The 19,604-nt window shown below is 42.8% G+C and overlaps 1 protein-coding gene across 4 annotated transcripts in view; it reads left to right on the top strand.

The window, feature by feature from the left end:
- Positions 1–19,604, top strand: part of CELF2 (CUGBP Elav-like family member 2) — a 529,929-nt gene that overhangs the window by 456,763 nt on the left and 53,562 nt on the right. For 3 of the 4 annotated variants that reach the window (XM_082618267.1, XM_082618268.1, XM_082618269.1), the window contains 3 exons: positions 6,651–6,730; positions 10,800–10,958; positions 15,169–15,232. In XM_082618267.1, coding sequence (XP_082474393.1) covers positions 6,651–6,730; positions 10,800–10,958; positions 15,169–15,232 — 303 coding nt within the window. The remainder of the gene's footprint in view (positions 1–6,650; positions 6,731–10,799; positions 10,959–15,168; positions 15,233–19,604) is intronic. The other variant, XM_082618270.1, reaches the window with a different exon arrangement.

The raw sequence follows: 19,604 nt of genomic DNA, 5'->3' as shown, positions 1-19,604 counted from the left end.
AGAGGCAGGCCATCCATAGTGCTTCACAGAGACCTTGACTATGAAGTAGGAATGCTGGACTTGTGTTTTCCCTCTGCTGATTTACAAACTGATTCTCTGCCTCCATTTCTCCATCTGTCCAGTGGGGACAGTGATGAGGAGCATTGGTGCCTAGAGATCCTTGAGCATATGTTAGCTATTTTTGCAGATGAGATTTTTAAAATGGTCAAAACTTTCATAGGAAAGGATGTCAAGACACTGTACTTGATGGGAGAACCCGACCAATTCCATCTGCCATTTGGTTGATGAACCAGCACTTGACACCAGAAGCAGCCTATTTCTGAAACAAGTGATGGGAGCACTTTCATCAATATTTTATGCAACTGCTGGTTCAATGTAAAGACTAGAATCCTCCTCCCTGCCCCCCCCCTTTTTCTTAACAGAAAAATAATTTCTGATTTTCTGGCAAACGGATGAGAATTCCCTGTGGCAAAAAAGAAAATACTCATTTATTCTCATTTGTTCTGAGATATAAAGACAGACAGTGTTGCATTTTTCAATTAGCAGGAACCAGGGACTCCTGGGTACTGGGGACTGCTCCTAAATCAGTGATTTGTTGAAAGAACAGTTCTCTTTCATGCTACTCTTTTGCTTTCATTAAAGAATTGTCGTTTTCAATCCAATATTAATAAGTGTGGCGCTGCAGATCAGGGGCGCTCAGCATTTCTGGTCTCCATGCCTGTTGCTGGCTCAGCTGTTTACAAAATAAATAAAAATGAAGTGAAATGAAAGCTTGGCTGCTCTGAAAAGTACCCTGTAATACTAAACCAGGGTATAAATCAGTCAGTAGGAAAGGATTTAAATCGAACCATTTGATTATGATGAGGGAGAGGTGCCCTTGAGTGGTGGTTCACTTTTTTGTTTTTGCTTTTGCCCAGTTCAGCTACAAAAAGGAAGACAGAGGAGGCAGTTAGTAGCCCTGGGTCCCCAGCAGGCATCTCATGTCGTTCATTCTCTGCCACATCAGTAGTTGACATTCCTACCTGGCAGGTTTTAAGCTGAGGTTCCTCCAGGCTGTTGATTCAGTACCCCTGCCCCACATCAGAGTAGTGGGCTGCCAGGACCCACATCTTTGTACCTATTTATCCCTGCTATACTTTCAGTTAGAATCACTGTTTTTAAAAAAAAGAAGAAGAAAAAAAATCATGATCTACACATTGGCAAGAAAGACTATTTTAAAAGTCCCATAGTTATTCACCAGCACCCAGATCTGTGCCATGTTTTAAGATGGGACCTCTCTGCCCCATCCCACTGGAAAGTGTCACGCCTGTACATGGACAGCACCTGCCAAGCCTGTTGAAACCACTCAACAAACATTAGGACTCTGCTTCACTTTACGCTGTATGCCCACATCTAAACGTGCATTTTTCCCCCTTGGGGGGCAGTAACCCATTCTGCCGTTTTTTTCTGATTTGGAAAACCTGGTTTGAGATGCTTTCAAGCCCCTCATGATACTCAGATCCTTCTACAGTGGCAGATCCACCTCTCAGGCCCGCTGTATGAGCCTTCATTGAGAAAGCAAGCCAGGGTAGCACAAGCCCACACGTGGCAAGTGAAATGAGATGTTTGCTCTCAGAATCAAAGCTTGAGGCTTCTGAGCCAACATATTTACTGGACAGTGTCACCTTAGCATGTTGATTTCCTAAAATACACATGTTCTCACTTACCCACAGTCCCACAGTCAGATTAGACTATTTGGGTACAATCTGCCAGGTTTGCTGCACCATAGCAACTGAATATCTGTAACTCAGAGACAATGAAGCGGTTGATTTCATTGTTCTTTCCCATAAACTTCAGTCAAATCTTCACTGCCATTTAAGGTAACTTTCTGCTAGTTTAAGAATATTCCAGCTGTGTTTATGGTGTTCCAGCATTCTCCTGCCAAAACCTTTGACAAATGAATTGGCGGTATCTTCAGGGATGTTAGCGACCACAGACTGGATTTAGCCATTAAATCCTCATTTATTTTCGTTATATCTGATCAGGATATTGGGAGAGGGCTTTTGACTTTTAAAACATACATGGAGAGGACTCAAGTTTTGATCGTGACATTTTAGTCTTGCCCACGTGGTACCCAAATGTTCAGATATGTGGAAACCTTTATCAGATGCCCCCTGGGTTATTAAATGCATCTTGTCATGCTGCTCTGGGTACAATCTTCCAGCCTCATCTCAGGGATGAGATTTTTGCCAACTGTTAAGTCCTAGTCTGCACTCAGCCTCAGGTGCCATGAATGAAAGATCTCTCCGTGCCAATTTTAAATAAACTCACCCCGTGTTGGGGATTGCACATTAGAGTATTATTTTTGATGCTCCAATGTTATAGCATATGTTTAAGCCCTGCCATTGCTCAAAAGATACTGAGAGGAAAAATTGGCTGCATTAAGATCTTTCTACAGCTGAAGAGGAATTTATAAACAAGTTTTCCATAGGCTGAAATCTTCTCAGCCACACAAGTTATTTTAAATTATGCTTCCTTCAGTTAAAATATAGCAGCTGTTGCTCCTCTTTCAAAGAAGCAGCAGAAAAGCAAGAGACCCTGGCATCATTGTATGTGCTTTTAAAAGTGCCTCTACTTTTTTCATTACTTTCTCTCTCTCTCTCTCTCCCCCCTTCTTTTTGATGCAGAGCAAGAATTCATTTAGTTCTCTCAAAATTCTCATGTAGCCTAGAGAAAAGGTAGAACACCTGAGTTAAGATATCCTTTCAACTGAAATGACAAGTGTAATAGCTGGGTTCCAAAATCTGCTCTGTGACAGGGCTCTGTGCTTTCCTTAGATCCTGTCTGTAGGAGGAAATGACTTTGAGAAACCTTTCCCCAGTCAATCATTTATCTATTTTAGCAGCAAGAAGACAACCTCACTGAAATAGGAGGAATTCAGCTCCTTTCATTTCTATGAGCAATCTCTGACACTCTGAAAGTGGAGACAATAAATAGTGGCAAGCTAAATTACAGGTTGGACACATTTACAGAGGGAATTTTTGCCTTTTTTTTTTTTTTTTTTTTTTGCTATTATGTATTTGGAAGCTTTGAGACAGTAATATATGGGCTATCTTACCCCACCCCCAAAATTGTCTTGGTACCTTTATTGTCTTGGTACCTGTATTTTTTTTCTCCCAATCTAAGTTCTCCAGCATTTTGGTCGGTCACCAGCATGCGCAACAGTCTAGAACAGTTGAGGGCTGACCCTATAAGATCAGAGCAGTTGTCCGTCAAGACCCAGTAGACTCTGCTGTACCCAGAAGCCCATCTTTAGAGAGAGGAGAGGACAACTGACCTAAGTCATTTCTGTCCAGCGGGAAGTCATCTGGCTGGTTTGTAGAAGAAGCCAGCAACCCATTTTGACTGTAGGAGCTTGTGTCACCCTACGTTAGTGAAAAGCGCAGATTTGAGGGCCCACCCCAAAGCCAGTGTTTTCAGTGGTGCTGAAAAGAAAATGAAAATCTAGCCAGGACCTCCTGTTTTAGAGAAGTTACAAAGGTTAACTGGCTACCAACCCATATGGAACATTTGGTTCTGAAGTTCCTTAGCTTCATCCAGAGCGGCAGAAGAGAGTGAATCTTTCAGCACGTGCTCCCATTTAATAAATGACAGTAATTTTCTCCCTTAAGTAATTGAACACAGCACCCAGTAGGGAACTTGACAGAGCCCCTAGGAGGCAAGTTCTCTCTTACAGCACCACTGCCAATAGAATAAAAAAGTTAAAGGAGTCATCAGATTTGTCAGGTCATTTTTTGGATGGGATGAGGATTGTATAATTAGAAGCGTCAGTCGGCCTTTTAATTGCAGGTTTCATAGAGGAAGGGGCAATGGTTCGAGTTTACAGAGAGATCATTTCATTGTTCTCGTGCTAAGACTTTTCTTTTGAGACCTGTTAATTGCTCGATCTTTCTCCAGAAGTTACTTACAAAAGGTCTGCCTGCTCTGAAATTGTGGTAAATGCATAAACTCTGCCTTATTGATTTTTGTTGACATTTTACATTTTTTTATGCATTCTTAACCTCCGTTTAGAAGCTGTTGGTTTGGCACATGCTCCCAGATAATAAGAGCAAGCAAAGTGAATGAAACAGGCTTCTTGACTCTTAAAAGCAGAGTTAGTGGGGCTTCCCTGGTGGCGCAGTGGTTGAGGGTCCGCCTGCCGATGCAGGGGACGCAGGTTCGTGCCCCGGTCCAGGAGGATCCCGCGTGCCGTGGAGCGGCTGGGCCGGTGGGCCGTGGCCGCTGAGCCTGCGCATCCGGAGCCTGTGCTCTGCAGCGGGAGGGGCCGCGGTGGTGAGGGGCCCGCATACCGCAAAAAAAAAAAAAAAAAAAAAAAAAGAGTTAGTCTGGGCTTCCTATGGCCTCAAATATGCCTCCATTAGATGATTTGCTTGTGCCTCTACTGTAGCCTCCAGACAGGAAATGAAGGGACTTCCCCGGCGGTCCAGTGGTTAGGAATCTGCACTTTCACTGCCGAGGGCACAGGTTTGATCCCTGGTCTGGGAACCAAGATCCCGCAAGCCACGCAGCACCAATTTTTTTTTTTTAATTTTTAAAATAGAAAAAGAAAAATCTCTTAGCGTTATTTCCTCTGTTAATAATACCAGTGATCATCACAATCTTCAAGAGACACTACTTTGAAACAGATGGTAAATTTGGGACTCTGTCATTTTAGAGCTGAGTCTATTTCAGTATGGAGCCAGCAGAGGTCCTGTTGTAGATCTCACACTGTCTCACACACATCATCTGGATGCCTTAGAGAAGGCTGCCCAGCTGCTTCTGTTGATGACAAAAGCCACAGCCACTGTAGGTACAGGCAGCATGTTGAAACAGTCAGCTTCACCAGCTGCTGTAACGTCAGAAAAGCCATAGGAAATAGCTTGGCATTCTTAGTGAGCTAGACGTCGGGCTTCAGTGAGGACAACTTAATGGAGGTGAATGAGATGAGCCTCCCAGGTACAGAGAGCTTTTGTGTATTAAAAATTACAGCATGATGCAAAAAAAAAAATGCATTGACTTATTTTCATGACTGGTTGTTGTTGTGCTTTGGGGGTAGTGGGAAGGCATTGCTTTCTCTTACTGCTGTTTGATTGAAAGGTGCTAATACAGTATTGACTTGATAATCTCACCAGGTACCCATGCAGAGCAAACAAAGAAAATGTGTTTAATGGCTCCCACAGTGACTCCCATACACCAAGCCACCCGCTGGTTGTTTGGATGTAGAATGTTCTGTTTGGCTTCCCGGCCACAGAGGCAACCATCTCACGTGATTGGTGCCAGAATTCCACTTTTGTGCACTCGCTCTGAGATGACAAGCTTCAGCCCCTCAGTGTTTAGATCTACTTCACTGGGAAATCTTTTAAGTAGTAATAATAATAATGTTTTCAGGCAATTGAGTGGAACACTAAATTATTCTCTGATACCTAAGTTCAAACTGTGCAAGGCTAAAGAAGCTGAAAATCAATGCACTTTTAAAGTCATTAGAGATCATAAGTGAAATAGTCAGCGTTGCTTTAGCTAAGCTTTTAGTGTGCCGTGGTATTATTATAAAATCAGCCTGAATCTGCATTAATTTCACAGTCTTTTTCTCTGAGAAGCCCAAGGGTGCATGATGAATAAAATGTAAATTTCAGAAGGCAGTGCTTTTATTAGTGGAAAGGGCAGTGAGCCATGTAGCTGGAACAGTGACCTGCATGGTAGCCAACGCTGCTACAAGAAGCAGCAACAAGCAAGCACTGTAGATTCTAGTTATTTTACAGCTGGGGAAAAAAATAGCCATGGAGAGTTCTGTGGGTCTCAGGGGAGACATTCAGAGAAATATACATTGTCTTCTGTATGTTACACTTGAGGTGGAATTTCTGATAAGAATCCACAAGTCACAACCTAAAGTCTTGAAGGTTTGATACAAATAAGAAATCCAGTGCAAATGTTTAAATTTTACTTCATATACACGGTTGACTATTCCCAGAGTAACAGAGCATTTGCTTTTGTTCTTCATTAACAGTTACTAAGTAGTTTGTACAGGATTTGGGTATATTTGTTTGCATTTGAATAGCATGAGTGTATTTTTATACATACATCTATTTTTTAACTACCCAGAAGAGGTGAGGTATATTTATTTGCTGACATTTCGAGCTGTTGGAATCTAGTTGCTAATTTGCCCTGGGTGTGAGGATTTTACTGTTTGCTGCTTAGAAATCAGGGCTCATGTTTGAAATACAGAGCCAGAATGGGTAGATGCCCTAAGTCAAGATAGACAAGGAGAAAATGTAAAATCGCAACTTTTTATTTTAGAAAATGCAAACTAGGTCTTGCGCATTTCAAATCCCCCCCCTCCCCCGTGGCTTAAAAAAAGAAAGTACCCAGTGTCCTTCCCCTGGACTCCATTTAAAAAATAAATAAACTAATCCATCAGTAAATCTTTCTGCTGTGGTCAGATTAGCAGGTCAGCACTGTAAGTAAAAAGCAACACGAGATAAAAACCAAAGAGAGAAGTTGTTGATTTCATGTACTACTGAGAACAGTGTCGTCCTGTGGCAGTTCTCGTAGACTGTGTTGGTTTAACAAGCGTCCAAACCTTTTGTCTTGTTGTTTTTTGTCTTTCCTGCTCCCTGTCCCCTTGTTTCCCACAGGCTGTGCGTTTGTCACATTTTCTACAAGGGCAATGGCACAGAATGCAATCAAAGCCATGCATCAGTCTCAGACCATGGAGGTACTGTATCATCTGCCCTTTCTTTGTTTTCTTTGTGCAAATGGTGGGGAATGGAAAGCAATTCTCTCCTGTGTGGATTGTTCACATGACAATCACAGATGTAAACTTTCACCATCTCTCTCTCTTCATTCATTCATATTCCTTCTACCTTAATCTCTCTCCTTCTCCCTCTCTCTCTCTCCCTCTCTCTCTGAATTTTCCCCCTGATGACTGGAAATACACTTAGTGTAAAACCTTCCACTTGCTCTACGTTCCTTTTTGAGCCTTTTATTGCAGTGGCCCAGGTCCTGCTGTGTAAAGTTCATGATGCAATTTAAACCGAGCATCCTTCTATACCTCAAGGATCAAGTACGTTCCCCAGCCCCAGGGGTGGGATGGGTTGAACATTAACAGACCCCATTCCAAATTGCAGCTGGCCCTGTGCTAAATCACAGGGTTCTTTCATTTCTTTTTTATTTTCTTTTTAATGCGGGGTCAAGTATCTTTAATCGGGACAAACAGAATTGTTTTTGCATCAAGAATGTTGGAGAAAGTTAAGATTTCTCCCACCTCATTGAACCAGTGCAAATGTTCACGTATGAGAGTCCCCCGAGAAATTAGATTTTCCCCCTTACTAAAAAATGAACAATAACCAAGAAACTCAAAGGCTCAAATGTGATCTCCTAATGAGAGATAGTGGTTTTCGGGGAAGAGAAATAGGCTGGCGTGGGTCCACAAATGTAGACAATGGCTCTGTACTTTGAGTCTGTGATTCGGGTCATGGCCTTTCAGAATTTTGCACAAAAACATTCCAAGAGTGATATGCTGTTACTTATTCTGTATTGTCTGATAGAATCCTTTGGGAGTGCATGTTCTGCTGTATTATGTAAACTGTATCTTTGTGTATGGGTGATCTTTTCTGGAGGTGGCTTTGTAGTGTTACCTGAAATTACGTTTTTCATCTTTTGAAAAAAAAATTGTTTTCAGTTTTATTTAATGTGCCACAAAGTTCTTTATTGATCGTTTGAGCTTCTTTTTTGCCTCCACTTTTGGGGGGGGTTAATTTTTTTTGTGTTCATTTGTTTGTTTTTTGCAATGCTGCATCTCCCGAAGCATGCCGGGAGCTTAATGATCTTTATGGGTCTTGTTTTGTGGGCAACCTTTTTCTAGGGAGCCAAAGGGTGGGTGGAAGCGGGGGGTAAAGAGTGTGCATGGCATTGTCATTAAGTGTTTACTGTACTTTTCTGAGTTTTGATATCAGCATTGCAAAGCCTATTGTCTTTTTCGAACTTCCTTTTGACTTCAATATTCCTAACATATCTTATATAATCACTGTGTTTTCCTTTCAGTGCAATGCATTTTTAAGACACTCACACCCCCCTACGTGAAGGCAAGCTCAGGTGAAAATCGGCCACAATAAGAGAGAATTAGCAGGATTTGAAATGTCTAGGAATCCAGTCTTGAACAACATGCAGTCACACACGTGATCATGTTTTTGTCCCCTCCCCCTGCCCTTTCCCTTACCTTGGGGGGCTCCAAGGGGAGATCAGCCTGGTTTCCAGCTACATATCAGTCTGGAGATGAAATGAAAGTACTGTTAAGAAAAAGGAAGTCTTGACCTGTATTTATTATCTTCCATATATATGTGTTTCATTCTTAAAGATTTTTATTTCCTGTAATTGAGTGATTTGTACCTAAATTGGTCTCACCTTAGATGATTTTGTAACCTCAATTCTTTCAGCTCTGTTGGAAACATTGCCACCCCAGTTCCTTCACCCAGGGCCCCCCGCCCGAGTGGGAGGTCTCTGTTCTCCTGGGTCCCTACGGAAGGAGAGCACGAGAAAATACAGCAGAACTGGGTATGAACCCGAACCAAGAAAATAGCAGGCTCTCAGAGTGAAAAGAATTTGCTGTAGAGAAGGGGGCATATTTATTCTTCAGAAATCCTTGATCCTTTGTTAATACTGCTATTATCAGAAATCAGATTTGATGCACTTGTTTTTAAATCTGGACATCCATGCTTAATCAGAGGAGCCCTCAGACACTTAAATTTCTTGTTTAATTCAAAAATATTGACATTTAAACAGAAGATTATATATTATGCAGTCTGATTATACTTGTACCACTGCAGTTTGTTTTCTTTTTTTGAATTAATTACATTATTTTCAGGACTCTGGCTTACATCTTCCACCAAGATATATGATCTAAGAGATGTGAATTCAAATCGATGTCACTGTTAAAGTTTAAAAGGACATGTTATTTTAAAAATCATTAATCTTTATATGGTACCTTGATTTTCCCACTTTCCTCCAATCTCTCCCCACCCTGTTTTCCCCTTTCGTGGTTTATACAAGTCATTTTGAACTATAATCATTGGCCTGATTTTCTGCTTTTATATCATTTTTTAGTATTTAAGGAAGAAAAAAGCCAACCGTAAATGAACTGTTAGGAAGAGATGCTATAATTTGTTACGGGACAAATTTGATACAATAACAACCCTTTCCATGCAAAACCCTTGCTGTCTGTAATTTCCATCTTCAGAGTGGTTTTGCTGTCTTTAAACTGATGAAACACTGAAATAACGGAGCAGATGAAGAACAATGAAGTATAGATTTTTTTAAATGGTGGAAATATTACTTTTATGCAGTTTACTGACTCTCAACATCTGTGCCGTGACTGTGACTCCCAGAGCTGAAGACCAGTCTGCTGGAGGTTCAACACCCAGTCACCTCACTTTTCTCACATGTTGGGGGGTAACAGCAGGCATGATAGCTTCACATATGCATAGTTCCATCCCCAGTAGCTACCCAACGTGATAAGAAAAAAATGCAACTCTGTTTTCTAGGAGAAAGAAAAATAACCCAAAGGGAAGGGAAAAGCTCATTTAAATAGGAATATTAAATTTCTGGGAGGAGAAGAGAGAGGTCTGTTACCATGCTGAGTTTCAATAAGAAGTGGGGTTTTTTTTAATCACTTGGGTGGAATTAACTTCTTTTTATCTCAGCAAAATTTCACAGCTTTAATTGTGATGGAATGTTTAGCAAGCTAAACAGAGAGGGAAGAGAGTTGGTTTCTGCTGAGTATTTGCCAAGTGGCGAATGTTGAAAAGGTGCTTTCGAAAGGAAGTCCTCCTGCCTGAGGTGTCAGGCCCTTACTTTCCCTAATGATTTTCTCCGTATCAGACATGAATTGGTCCTGTTATATAACCCTTGGCCATTTCTCACTCACTACCTCTGCTCCCGCCTTTTAAAGGAAATGAACACAGAAGCTCCTAGAACAGCGAGATTGATTAGGAAAAGAAGCTAAGTAGACATCTCCTCCTGCCATTTGAGATGTATCTCCTTGGACTAGAATGCTCCTGATATCTTCTTTTTTGATTTGTTGTAGCTCCTGGGATTACAGCTAGAGTAGATGTGATGCAGAAGGAGGAGAACCCCTTCTGAAAACATGGGGACAGTGACATTGGTCCATGCCTGTGTCCCCTGAAAATCTCCTTCCTTCATCCATGTTCCTAAAATGAAACCCACTTCTCCCGATTATATTACTGGGTCGGTATGATTCCTACAGTTCCAAAGTTCAAAAGTACTTAATATTGGAAAGAGTGGGAAAAAAAGACAGGAACGACAGGCATTTTCACTCCCATTACAGCATTTCGTTCCCCTCCTTTGTCCCCTGCTCACACGTGGAAACAGGCAGACACACCAGGACAAGTCCATCTTTCAGACAAGCGAACCCTGAAGCTTAATTAAAGAACAATGATAAGGTCTCTTGTCTCTGAGGAGGTCCTGGGATGGTCGAAGGAAGACCCATGAAGAGAGAAGGCGAGGCAGTGTAATAATCAGAGCACGAGCACAGATGGCTTCATCGACCACCAGAGCCCCAAAAGACACCAGTGACAGGATGTGGAATTTTCTGTTGATGGTACTATTCAGAGAAGAAGAAGGACCATCAAACCATTTAAACACGAGGCCAGACCATCCCCCATGCTCCAGAATAGTTCAGAAAGCTAGGCCCCAAGCTGACTGAGTGTCCTGAGCGGAGTGGGCCAGGCTGTAACCCCCTCTCCACTTTCCGCTGTGTCTGACCACAGGGCTGTTCTTCACCGATTGTGGTGAAGTTCGCGGACACTCAGAAGGACAAGGAGCAAAGGCGCCTCCAGCAGCAGCTGGCGCAGCAGATGCAGCAGCTCAACACTGCCACCTGGGGGAACCTGACGGGTCTGGGCGGCCTCACCCCGCAGTACCTGGCGGTAAGTTCTTGGCCGGGGGGGTGGAGCATGTGGTCCCCAGGAGAGAGGAGCACAGCCTGTGGAGCTCTTACAGGCTCCTTGGGCCCTAAGTGCACCAAAAGCTCATCTTCAGGACATTATGAATGCCGGGAAATGCCTGAAATCAGTGTTGATGAAGAATATTTTTCCAGGTGAAACCAGTGAGCTTAGGAACAGGACTCTTCATTCTAGCCGCATGGAGGCTGAGCAGGGTCCCACGGGGCTGAGTGTCTAACCAGTGTTTCAGCACAAACTCCAGCCTTGGCAGGGGTGCGGCACACGTGATAGATGATGATTTAACGGCGCTGAGGCAGCCGTGGTTGGCACTCTCACCACCTCCCTGCTCGGTCCATTCCACATCAGGACCTCAGATGGAACTTTCCTTCACTGGGTCCTCCCAGTGGAGCGATGTCAACTAAATTCAAATGTTTCTTTATCTATTTGAAACCCAAAACTCAGATCCTGTTTCAGGCCAAATAGACCCAATTCTTTAACTATCCCTTACATTTCATTGTTTCTAAATTTTCACCTCCTTGTTTTTTTCTGTTGTGCTGCCTGTTTTACTTTGCCAGTGTCTTTATTAAAATGCCATAATCAGAAATGTGAGACACTTCCTCCCAGGAAGATCCAAACAGCATGAGCAGTGACCCCTATTGTGGACTTTAAAATATCTTAATGTAGCTTGAGAGCAATGGAAGGCAGCTTGTACTCCTCTAAGGTTTTACTTATTTTTACTTGAACTGCTGCTAAAGCATGCTACTCTACCCCATTTTTCTGCTTTGGAACCTAAATGCTGGACTACACATTATTAATATAATTTCATAGTGTGCCTTTGGACCTTTTATTCTAGCCTGTGTGTGTGTGTGTGTCCATCCGTCCGTCCATCCTTCCTAATTCTGTCCTGACATTTGAACTGTCCCTCTCAGGATTGTATGACCCATTCCATACTTTGTAGCAGAACCAATACTGTTCTGTAAAACAGTCCTTCCTGTGACCTTGAAAGGTAAGATCACCGTGCTTCTACAAGTGAGGAAAGGGAGAGGCTTAAGGGAGAAAGGCGGGGAGGAATAAACTGGGAGATTGGGATTGACATATACACACTACTATATATAAAACAGATAACTAATAAGGACCTACTGTATAGCACAGGGAACTCTACGTGATACACTGTATTGGCCTATATGGGGAAAATACCTAAAAAAGAGTGGATATATGTATATGTATAACTGAATCACTTTGCTGTACACCTGAAACCAACACAACATTGTAAATCAACTATACTCCAATAAAAATTAAAAAAAAAAAAAAAGGTTATGTAACTTTACCCAAGGTCATGGCACTGGTGGTCAAGCAGGATTTCAACCCTCCATGGGTTCTCTCCATCTGGCGGTGCTGCTTCTCCAAGGACAGATGTGACTCACATTCCTCTTTTATCCACCCCACCCCACTGCCTGTTGGTGTCTGCCATGTAATTGCTACTCAAGACATGTCTGGATGCCTTGCTGGAGAAGCATGCCTCGCCTGTCTTCCCCTGAGTTATTAATACAAGCAGTGACCAAGTTTGCTGTCACCTTCTAGCCATTTCTCCATCTTATCCACAAAGAGATAAGAGATGAGAGATTTCATCACACATCTTGCTGGAATCTCTATGTGCTCTGCCATATCTTTTTCTTGGTCTATCGGTCTAGAAACTTTATGAGAAAAAAAAATGAGTCTAGCTGAACAATCATTTATTTTTCACAAACGTGTGTTTTTCGGTTGTTCACAGATCATCGCCTTAAGTACAAGAATTTCTATCAGAGATTGATGTCAAACTCACCTTTTCATAGTTTCTAAGAATCCAGCTTCCTGCTCCACCATGTCTGAAAACCAAGACACATGTGCCTAGCCCTGGTCTCCTGGACCATCTCCCATGCCCCAGGGCTCACAGAAGTCTCTAGCACATGTTTCTTTGATCACATCTGAAAATTATTTCTGAACCCTGAAAGAGAATTCATCCCCACCTCATTTATAAGGACGTGTTGTTACACGCCCTGAACTACGTTTTCCCCTGCCGAGGGCTTCCATTCTTTCTCTGCCAAGTTTGCTCCACCCCTTTCGATCGGAAGCCCATTTCTCTGAAAAGACCCTTGGCCTTTAAGGCATCCCCTGCCTCTGTGTTGAGGGTAGATTCTGACCGTGGCTCACCAAAGAGTGGTTGTCAGTGGGAAGAATCCACGGAAGTAGTTAGTTTAATGACACTCCAGGTATTGCCACTTACTAATCAGTAAAGATTATTAATTCCTCAAAGTATCTTCAAAGCTAATTTAACTTGACTAAACTTTAATTTTTTTTAATATCTAATATAGGAGAGAGTAAGGGCTTGCAACCACAAGAGAATGGGAAACCCAAGAAATCAAGCCAAGATAAGGGATTTCTCTCTGTCAAAACGGATAATTCCTAGCTGCTTCCTCTTCCTCATTCCGTCTGTCTGTGTGTGTCTGTGTGTAAGGTCTAGGGAGTATACTACCCTGAGTCGAGAAGGATGAATGAAAGTTGCAGACATATGTCTGGGACCTGTTCATGTTTGTTTTTGTCTTTTTAATTTTATTTATTTTTTGGTTGCATTGGGTCCTCGTTGCTGCGTGCGGGTTTTCTCTAGTTGCAGCGAGTGGGGGCTACTCTTCGTTGCGGCACGCGGGCTTCTCATTTGCGGTGGCTTCTCTTGTTGTGGAGCATGGGCTCTAGATGTGCGGGTTTCAGTAGTTGCAGCACATGGGCTTCAGCAGTTGTGGCATGTGGGCTCAGTAGTTGTGGCCACAGGCTTAGTTGCTCCACAGCATGTGGGATCTTCCTGGACCAGGAATCAAACCTGTGCCCCCTGCATTGGCAGGCGGATTCTTAACTATTGTGCCACCAGGGAAGGCCCACAGCTGTTCATGTTAATCCCCATAGGGATTACATTAATCATTGTAACCAAGACTGAAGTTGAATCAGCCACCGATATTCCACTCGGTGCTTTTAAGTCAATTGCTAGATGCCCATTTCTGAGTCACATCCAGTTGTAGAGTTTCCTTCTTCTTAAGCTGAGGAGACCTACCATTACCTGGCGGAGGGGCAGTGCTCTCCGTTAGGTTTGCAGCACTCCAAACAAATTCCGAGAGCTTGTTTTTTAAATAGTGGATTCATCTGGTTCCTCCTCAGCTCATAGTACCATAGCAGTTTTTTAATAATAAATTTGTTGAATCTATGCTTTTAGCATCCATGGACTTTTGAGTATAGGAGATAACTCCACACTTGACCCCAGGTACAAACTGCGGCTGTATTGATCAACCAAAAGGAGAATATCAATAAGCCTAGTCAGACACTTAGTATAGCACCTAAGTTAACCTATAATTCAATTGATGTGGATGAATAAAGGAGTGCTTTCGAACAGTAACCACATGCCTTTACCTTGTGGTACCTACCGTTTATATATGGGGGATTAAATGTATTTTTGGAAGCTCTAGGGACAAAATACAGAGACCTTTTCACAGCTGTCTTCATTTCTTTTTTAAAAGATGCTGATATATCTATAATGCATAGCATCAACATATGTAGCACCAGATACTTCTGAGTTTTGACAAGTAGTATGTTGCTCTCTGCCAACGAAGACCATGTTAAAATGGGTGACCATTGTCTTGGTCATGAAGTCACGATAGTGACTCTATGGCTGCAGATACGTACACTTAACGTCTGTAGGTGTTACAGTGATTTCTCTGTTAGCCCAAGAGTCAGTGAATCTATACCTCTCTAATGAAGGTTGTAGGACACTGAGCTGTGAAGGAAAGCGGAGGAGACCTAGGGATGGACCGCGATTGACAGAGATGAGTTATAGGAACTACTAGGCTCCAGAGAGATAGCATTAGTCACGCCATGTTGGTTCCCATAGATTTAACACCTGGTCATTAAAAAGAGTAAATTGATGAATTGTTTTAAGGCAGCTACGTTATTGAGTTTCCCCAGTGTCTGTGTTTCTTAATAGAGATTAGACATTAATATGGATTTATAGCCCCAACTCTCAGAACCTTCAGCCCATTAACAGGCAGCAGCAACCAACTATGTAAATGTAAAGGGAACTGGACGTGCCCTCAGTGGACTTGGGAAGTTCCCTTGACAGCACCTTTCCAAGCTCCACTTCATTTTGACAGTACCTTTCTCTTTTCTTTTGCAGCTTCTGCAGCAGGCCACCTCCTCCAGCAACCTGGGTGCATTCAGTGGCATTCAGCAAATGGCTGGTAAGTCATGAAGTGAGCCTTGCCTTTTGACCGTGCTGTTGTCTGAATTTGGGGTGGGTTCAGAAGCTGGGGAAAAGAAGAACAAAGGGTAACTACCCGTCCTAGTTGCTTTCTGGCTTAGGTATTAAAATTAGAGTCAGCTGCTCAGAAGTTGATCTTCTAACTCTGACATCTCCAACAGTTATGAGAAAATTTGGGGGGCTGAGAATTCCTGCACAGTACCCTCCAGAGTTGTGTTTATTTTTTTTTTTAAAATGGGTTTGCTTGCTGGGGGATTTCCAACAAGATTCCTATATCCAGGGCAGCTGCCATGATTGACATCCCTCTAAAATTTTAATAATAGACAGTCAATAATAATGTTTTGACCTTCGTAATGAAAGCCAGGCTTGCAGGCCTATCTCTGATACCGTTTGCAGTCCCTTGATAACCACAGACAATTAACAGGGTGCCTTTTTTTTTTTTAACTTCTGAACCCCAGTTGACAGAATTGTGCATCAGAATCTTTTATGGGAAAGTAGAATCTTTGTTCTTGAGCAAAATCAAAGTGGGACTGGATTTGAAAGCCGGCTCATCAAGGATTTCTTTTTATTATGAGCTGTGTCAGTAGTAACTGAGGGGCAGTGATTAGTGAAAGGTCAGTCCTGCTGTGTCACCTTCCAGGCTCACATCCTAACCCACACCACGGGGCCAGGGAAGGCAGCCCGCACAATGAATCAGAACACAGGTGCCAGGAACCTGCCATGAGGAGCAGTGAGGAAGCTTCTTCCTTGCTTCATTCTGAAAAGATTGGGGAGCGCAGGCGAGGAGAACAGGTTTTTGGCATATTAGAATCGAGCACAGTTTGTTTTCATCAAGGACACCCTGAGTCAATGAAATGAACCCAGGATATACAGAATAAAAGCCTGATTTCCTTATCTGTCACTACAAAAACTCCTTTTTTTTCTCTTTTCTTTTTCCCTCCCACATGCATATCCTTGTGGGGGTTTTTTTCCTTGTTTCACTTTGAATGGATCTGGAGACACTTGGAATGAGCACACGTAGATTTCTGCTCCTATATGTCCAGTTGTTGTCAGCCCAGCCTTTCGTGGTGGCCTCCAGGGTTAATGGTAACTTGTCTGATGGGACATAACTCGCCTACAGTAAAAACAATGCTCAGTTACCCTTGGGGCTTTAAATCTGCTGGTACCCCCAGCTTGTTCTGTTGTAATAACACTTTTGGATTATTACGGGAAAAAAATACATGTTAAAATAATAAGTAGTGAAACCATTCAGCAGAATGTTGACGAATACATTTGGGGAAGCTGGCCTTGGAGCTGAGCATCGCCTTGAACAGTTGATTTATTTTTAGTTCTGTGAAGGGGATTGGAGAGACAGAACTAAAATATTCAGTTTTCTACGTTTTAAAAAGAGAAAACCTTCCAGATTGCAAGCTCTGAAAGAAATGCTGAGATTTGTTGCATTTTCCACCAATGCAAGATTCGTTTTTCTTCTAATCGAAGGGACCCACCCAGATCCAGAATTAGAGTCTTTCCTTAGAGGAAGCCTCAGGCTCTCCCGTTCCCACAGTTGAATTATGCAAAGAAGGTCACTGGGTCCTGAGGCTATTGCCAGGCATGTCTTCTCGGGTGGACGGAGCGCCTTGTCACTCTTCATCAGGCCACAGGCGCCCGTGGCTCGCCAGGTCAGGTCAGGATGGTAACATGTGCACGCCGTGTGCTCATTTAAAAACGGAGGGTATCTGGGGATCACCTTAGAAGGTGCATGGGGCAGATGGCTAATTTAAAGGTGGTCTGTAAATGCGCTCGGCTCTCCAAAATATCCCTTTCTCGAACCTTCGGCATTAAATTGAGCACCGAGGCTGCCCAGGCTGTGCATTCGAAGGCCGAGTGGCCTATTTTCCACTGTCACCTCGAGTAGTGAGGACCAAGGACGTGGATGTCAGGGTTCTGTCTGCTTGGCCATTTCTATAACAAGTACCCTTCATTGCTGTGGAAAATCAGGTCTCATCATCCCAAGTGTTGGAAGCGTCGTGGTTTGGGGTATTTTTTTCCACCAAGTGCTCTTGGCCCCCTGCTCTTTCATCTTCTCCCAAGAGTAGGGCTTAACTTTTGTCACCACCAGTCACCTAAACCAGTCTCAGAAAGTGGATGGATCATAGAGGCCCCTTCTTGGAGGACGTTTCCCCAGAGCACCGACTTGTGGGGGGGGCCCTCTTCCGCGTTCCCCTAAAAACCCTCTCTTCCTTCCCCTCCTCCCTCACCTCTGAATCACTGATGCTCCAAGAAGGCATGGCCTCGGCCCTCACTCCTCTAAGTGGCACTTGTGACTGTTTTTGCGTGGATGAGTAAGTAAATTTATAATTTGGCAGGTGCAAATTTATGTGTTGGATACAGTCCCAATGAAGCTTAAGTGAAATACCTGGTTTTTTAATTAAGAAATTTGACTTTAGCCCGATGTCTAAGCCACAGACCATTACATAACCTAACGACTGTATCTTCATGAATGAGTTGTCAAAGATTTGGGATCAGCGAGTTGGTACAGCGTCATACGTGTTACACAGCGCGTGGTATTGACATACACGGTGGAAGCAACATGAAGGAGCCCGAGAGGTGGTTCATCCCAGAGCACCCCTGGGCTTACGATGCTGGTGAGTTGAGTGAGATTGTGGCAGAGTGAGAGCGGGCACCTCCACAATTCAGACGCCACGTTCATGTCCTCCAGGGACAGAGAATAAATTCCACGTGGAAAATTCGAGTACTGCTGCTGAGAGCACCATCACCAAAGAGTGAAATATCATTTCGGAAAACAATAATACTGTGTTGTGAACAGCTCTCAGAAAAGAATGGTCTGTCCTTCAGGAAATTGAGGTGTCTCACTAGAGTCTAAAATGTCTCATTTGAATGAGTAAACATTTTCTGTTTGAGGAGAAAATAAAAGAAAGCTGGAAAAAAACAGAAAAAAAAAAAATTAGGAGGCGACAAGTTCCTAAGTGCTTACATCAATAAAATTGAATGAGACATCAACTATACTTCTTTTTTCAAAAAAAAAAAAAAAAACTTACCATTTTCCTTTCAAATTGAAAATAACTTCAGACGTGTTTTATGATTTTATAAAAGGGAACCTTTACTAAATCTGAAATTTAAAAAGCAGAAAATAGATTAGTAAGGATAAAATTTTTATAAGCTGACTGCTTTTATGTGCATCCTTCAAGTCGATTGATTTTACTTTCCCTCTCATAACTTCTGATAAAAATGTGTCCATTTCTCACTCAACTGTGGTATTCCATGAATTTCTGAAATCTCAAAAACGTGGGGGTCTGTGTTCAGGCCAAGAGTCTGGATTTTTCCTGAAGAAGAAGGAATTAAGGGGAAAGTGGCTTTCCGGTTTTTCACTTCTTTATAACAACTATCATCTCAAAAAAGCATCGTGTTAGAAAAACAAGGGTAGTATTGCACAAGTTTGTTTTTCACAGAGCTTCTTGAAATAATCGTGGGGTTTATCCTCACAGCACAGCCAAGGACAAAACCACTACTTGTTACTACGTAACAGTTGGGAAAACTGAAGTACAAAAAGTTCGAATAAGTTCTGTGAGCCCAAGGACCAGGCAATGGCATTATATGGATTAGGATACAGAATTCCCAAATATCAAAACGCTTTATGAGATAGGGACCATTAGCATCCCATTTTACAGGTGGGGCAACTGAGGCAGAGAGAAGTTAATTAACAAACTTGCCCAGAGTCACTAAGCTAATAAATGGCAGATCCACATTACAAACTGGCCTGATCCAAACCCCGAGCTCCCTTTGGCCCCCGAGATGGTCACACAGCGCTCCGCGTCTCCACAAATCCAGGTATGTTCTGTCAACATGAGCCTCGGTGACTGGTCTGCACAAACGGTTGAAGAGGCCAAATAACAAACGACCCTGAGCCATCGATAAACAGTGCAGGAGAACCCCAAAACTGCTCAAAAAGCAGCAATTCTGAGTCAGCCACAGGAAAACCTCCTCCTTTCACTCTGGACAACATTCCAAATTTATTAAGAGGGGGTTGTTTTTTGTTAGGGGGAGTATTTTTCAGGGGTGAGGGGTTGTTAGTAAGAGATTACAGAGATTAAGAAGCGATGGCCAAAGAAGAGCATCTTGTGATAAACAAGGGAAAACTGCTTCCCTTGACTTCTGATATTCAGGAAAGCTGGTAGTAATTCGCTTCCAGAATATCTGGCCTAAGTTTCCAAAGTCACAGTGAAATCATAAAGGGCAAATATTTTCCCGAAACAACAACATCGCAACTACTTTACCTATTGGAGATCCCCTCCCAGCAAAGGCAGGCTTGGAATGTCTGTGACGAGCGGAGAAGAGGGAAGACTTCGGCA

This window comes from Mesoplodon mirus (assembly GCF_964341445.2).
Source record: "Mesoplodon mirus genome assembly, chromosome: 4".
NCBI classification, from domain to species: domain Eukaryota; kingdom Metazoa; phylum Chordata; class Mammalia; order Artiodactyla; family Ziphiidae; genus Mesoplodon; species Mesoplodon mirus.
This window is presented reverse-complemented; position numbering and strand designations above follow the sequence as displayed.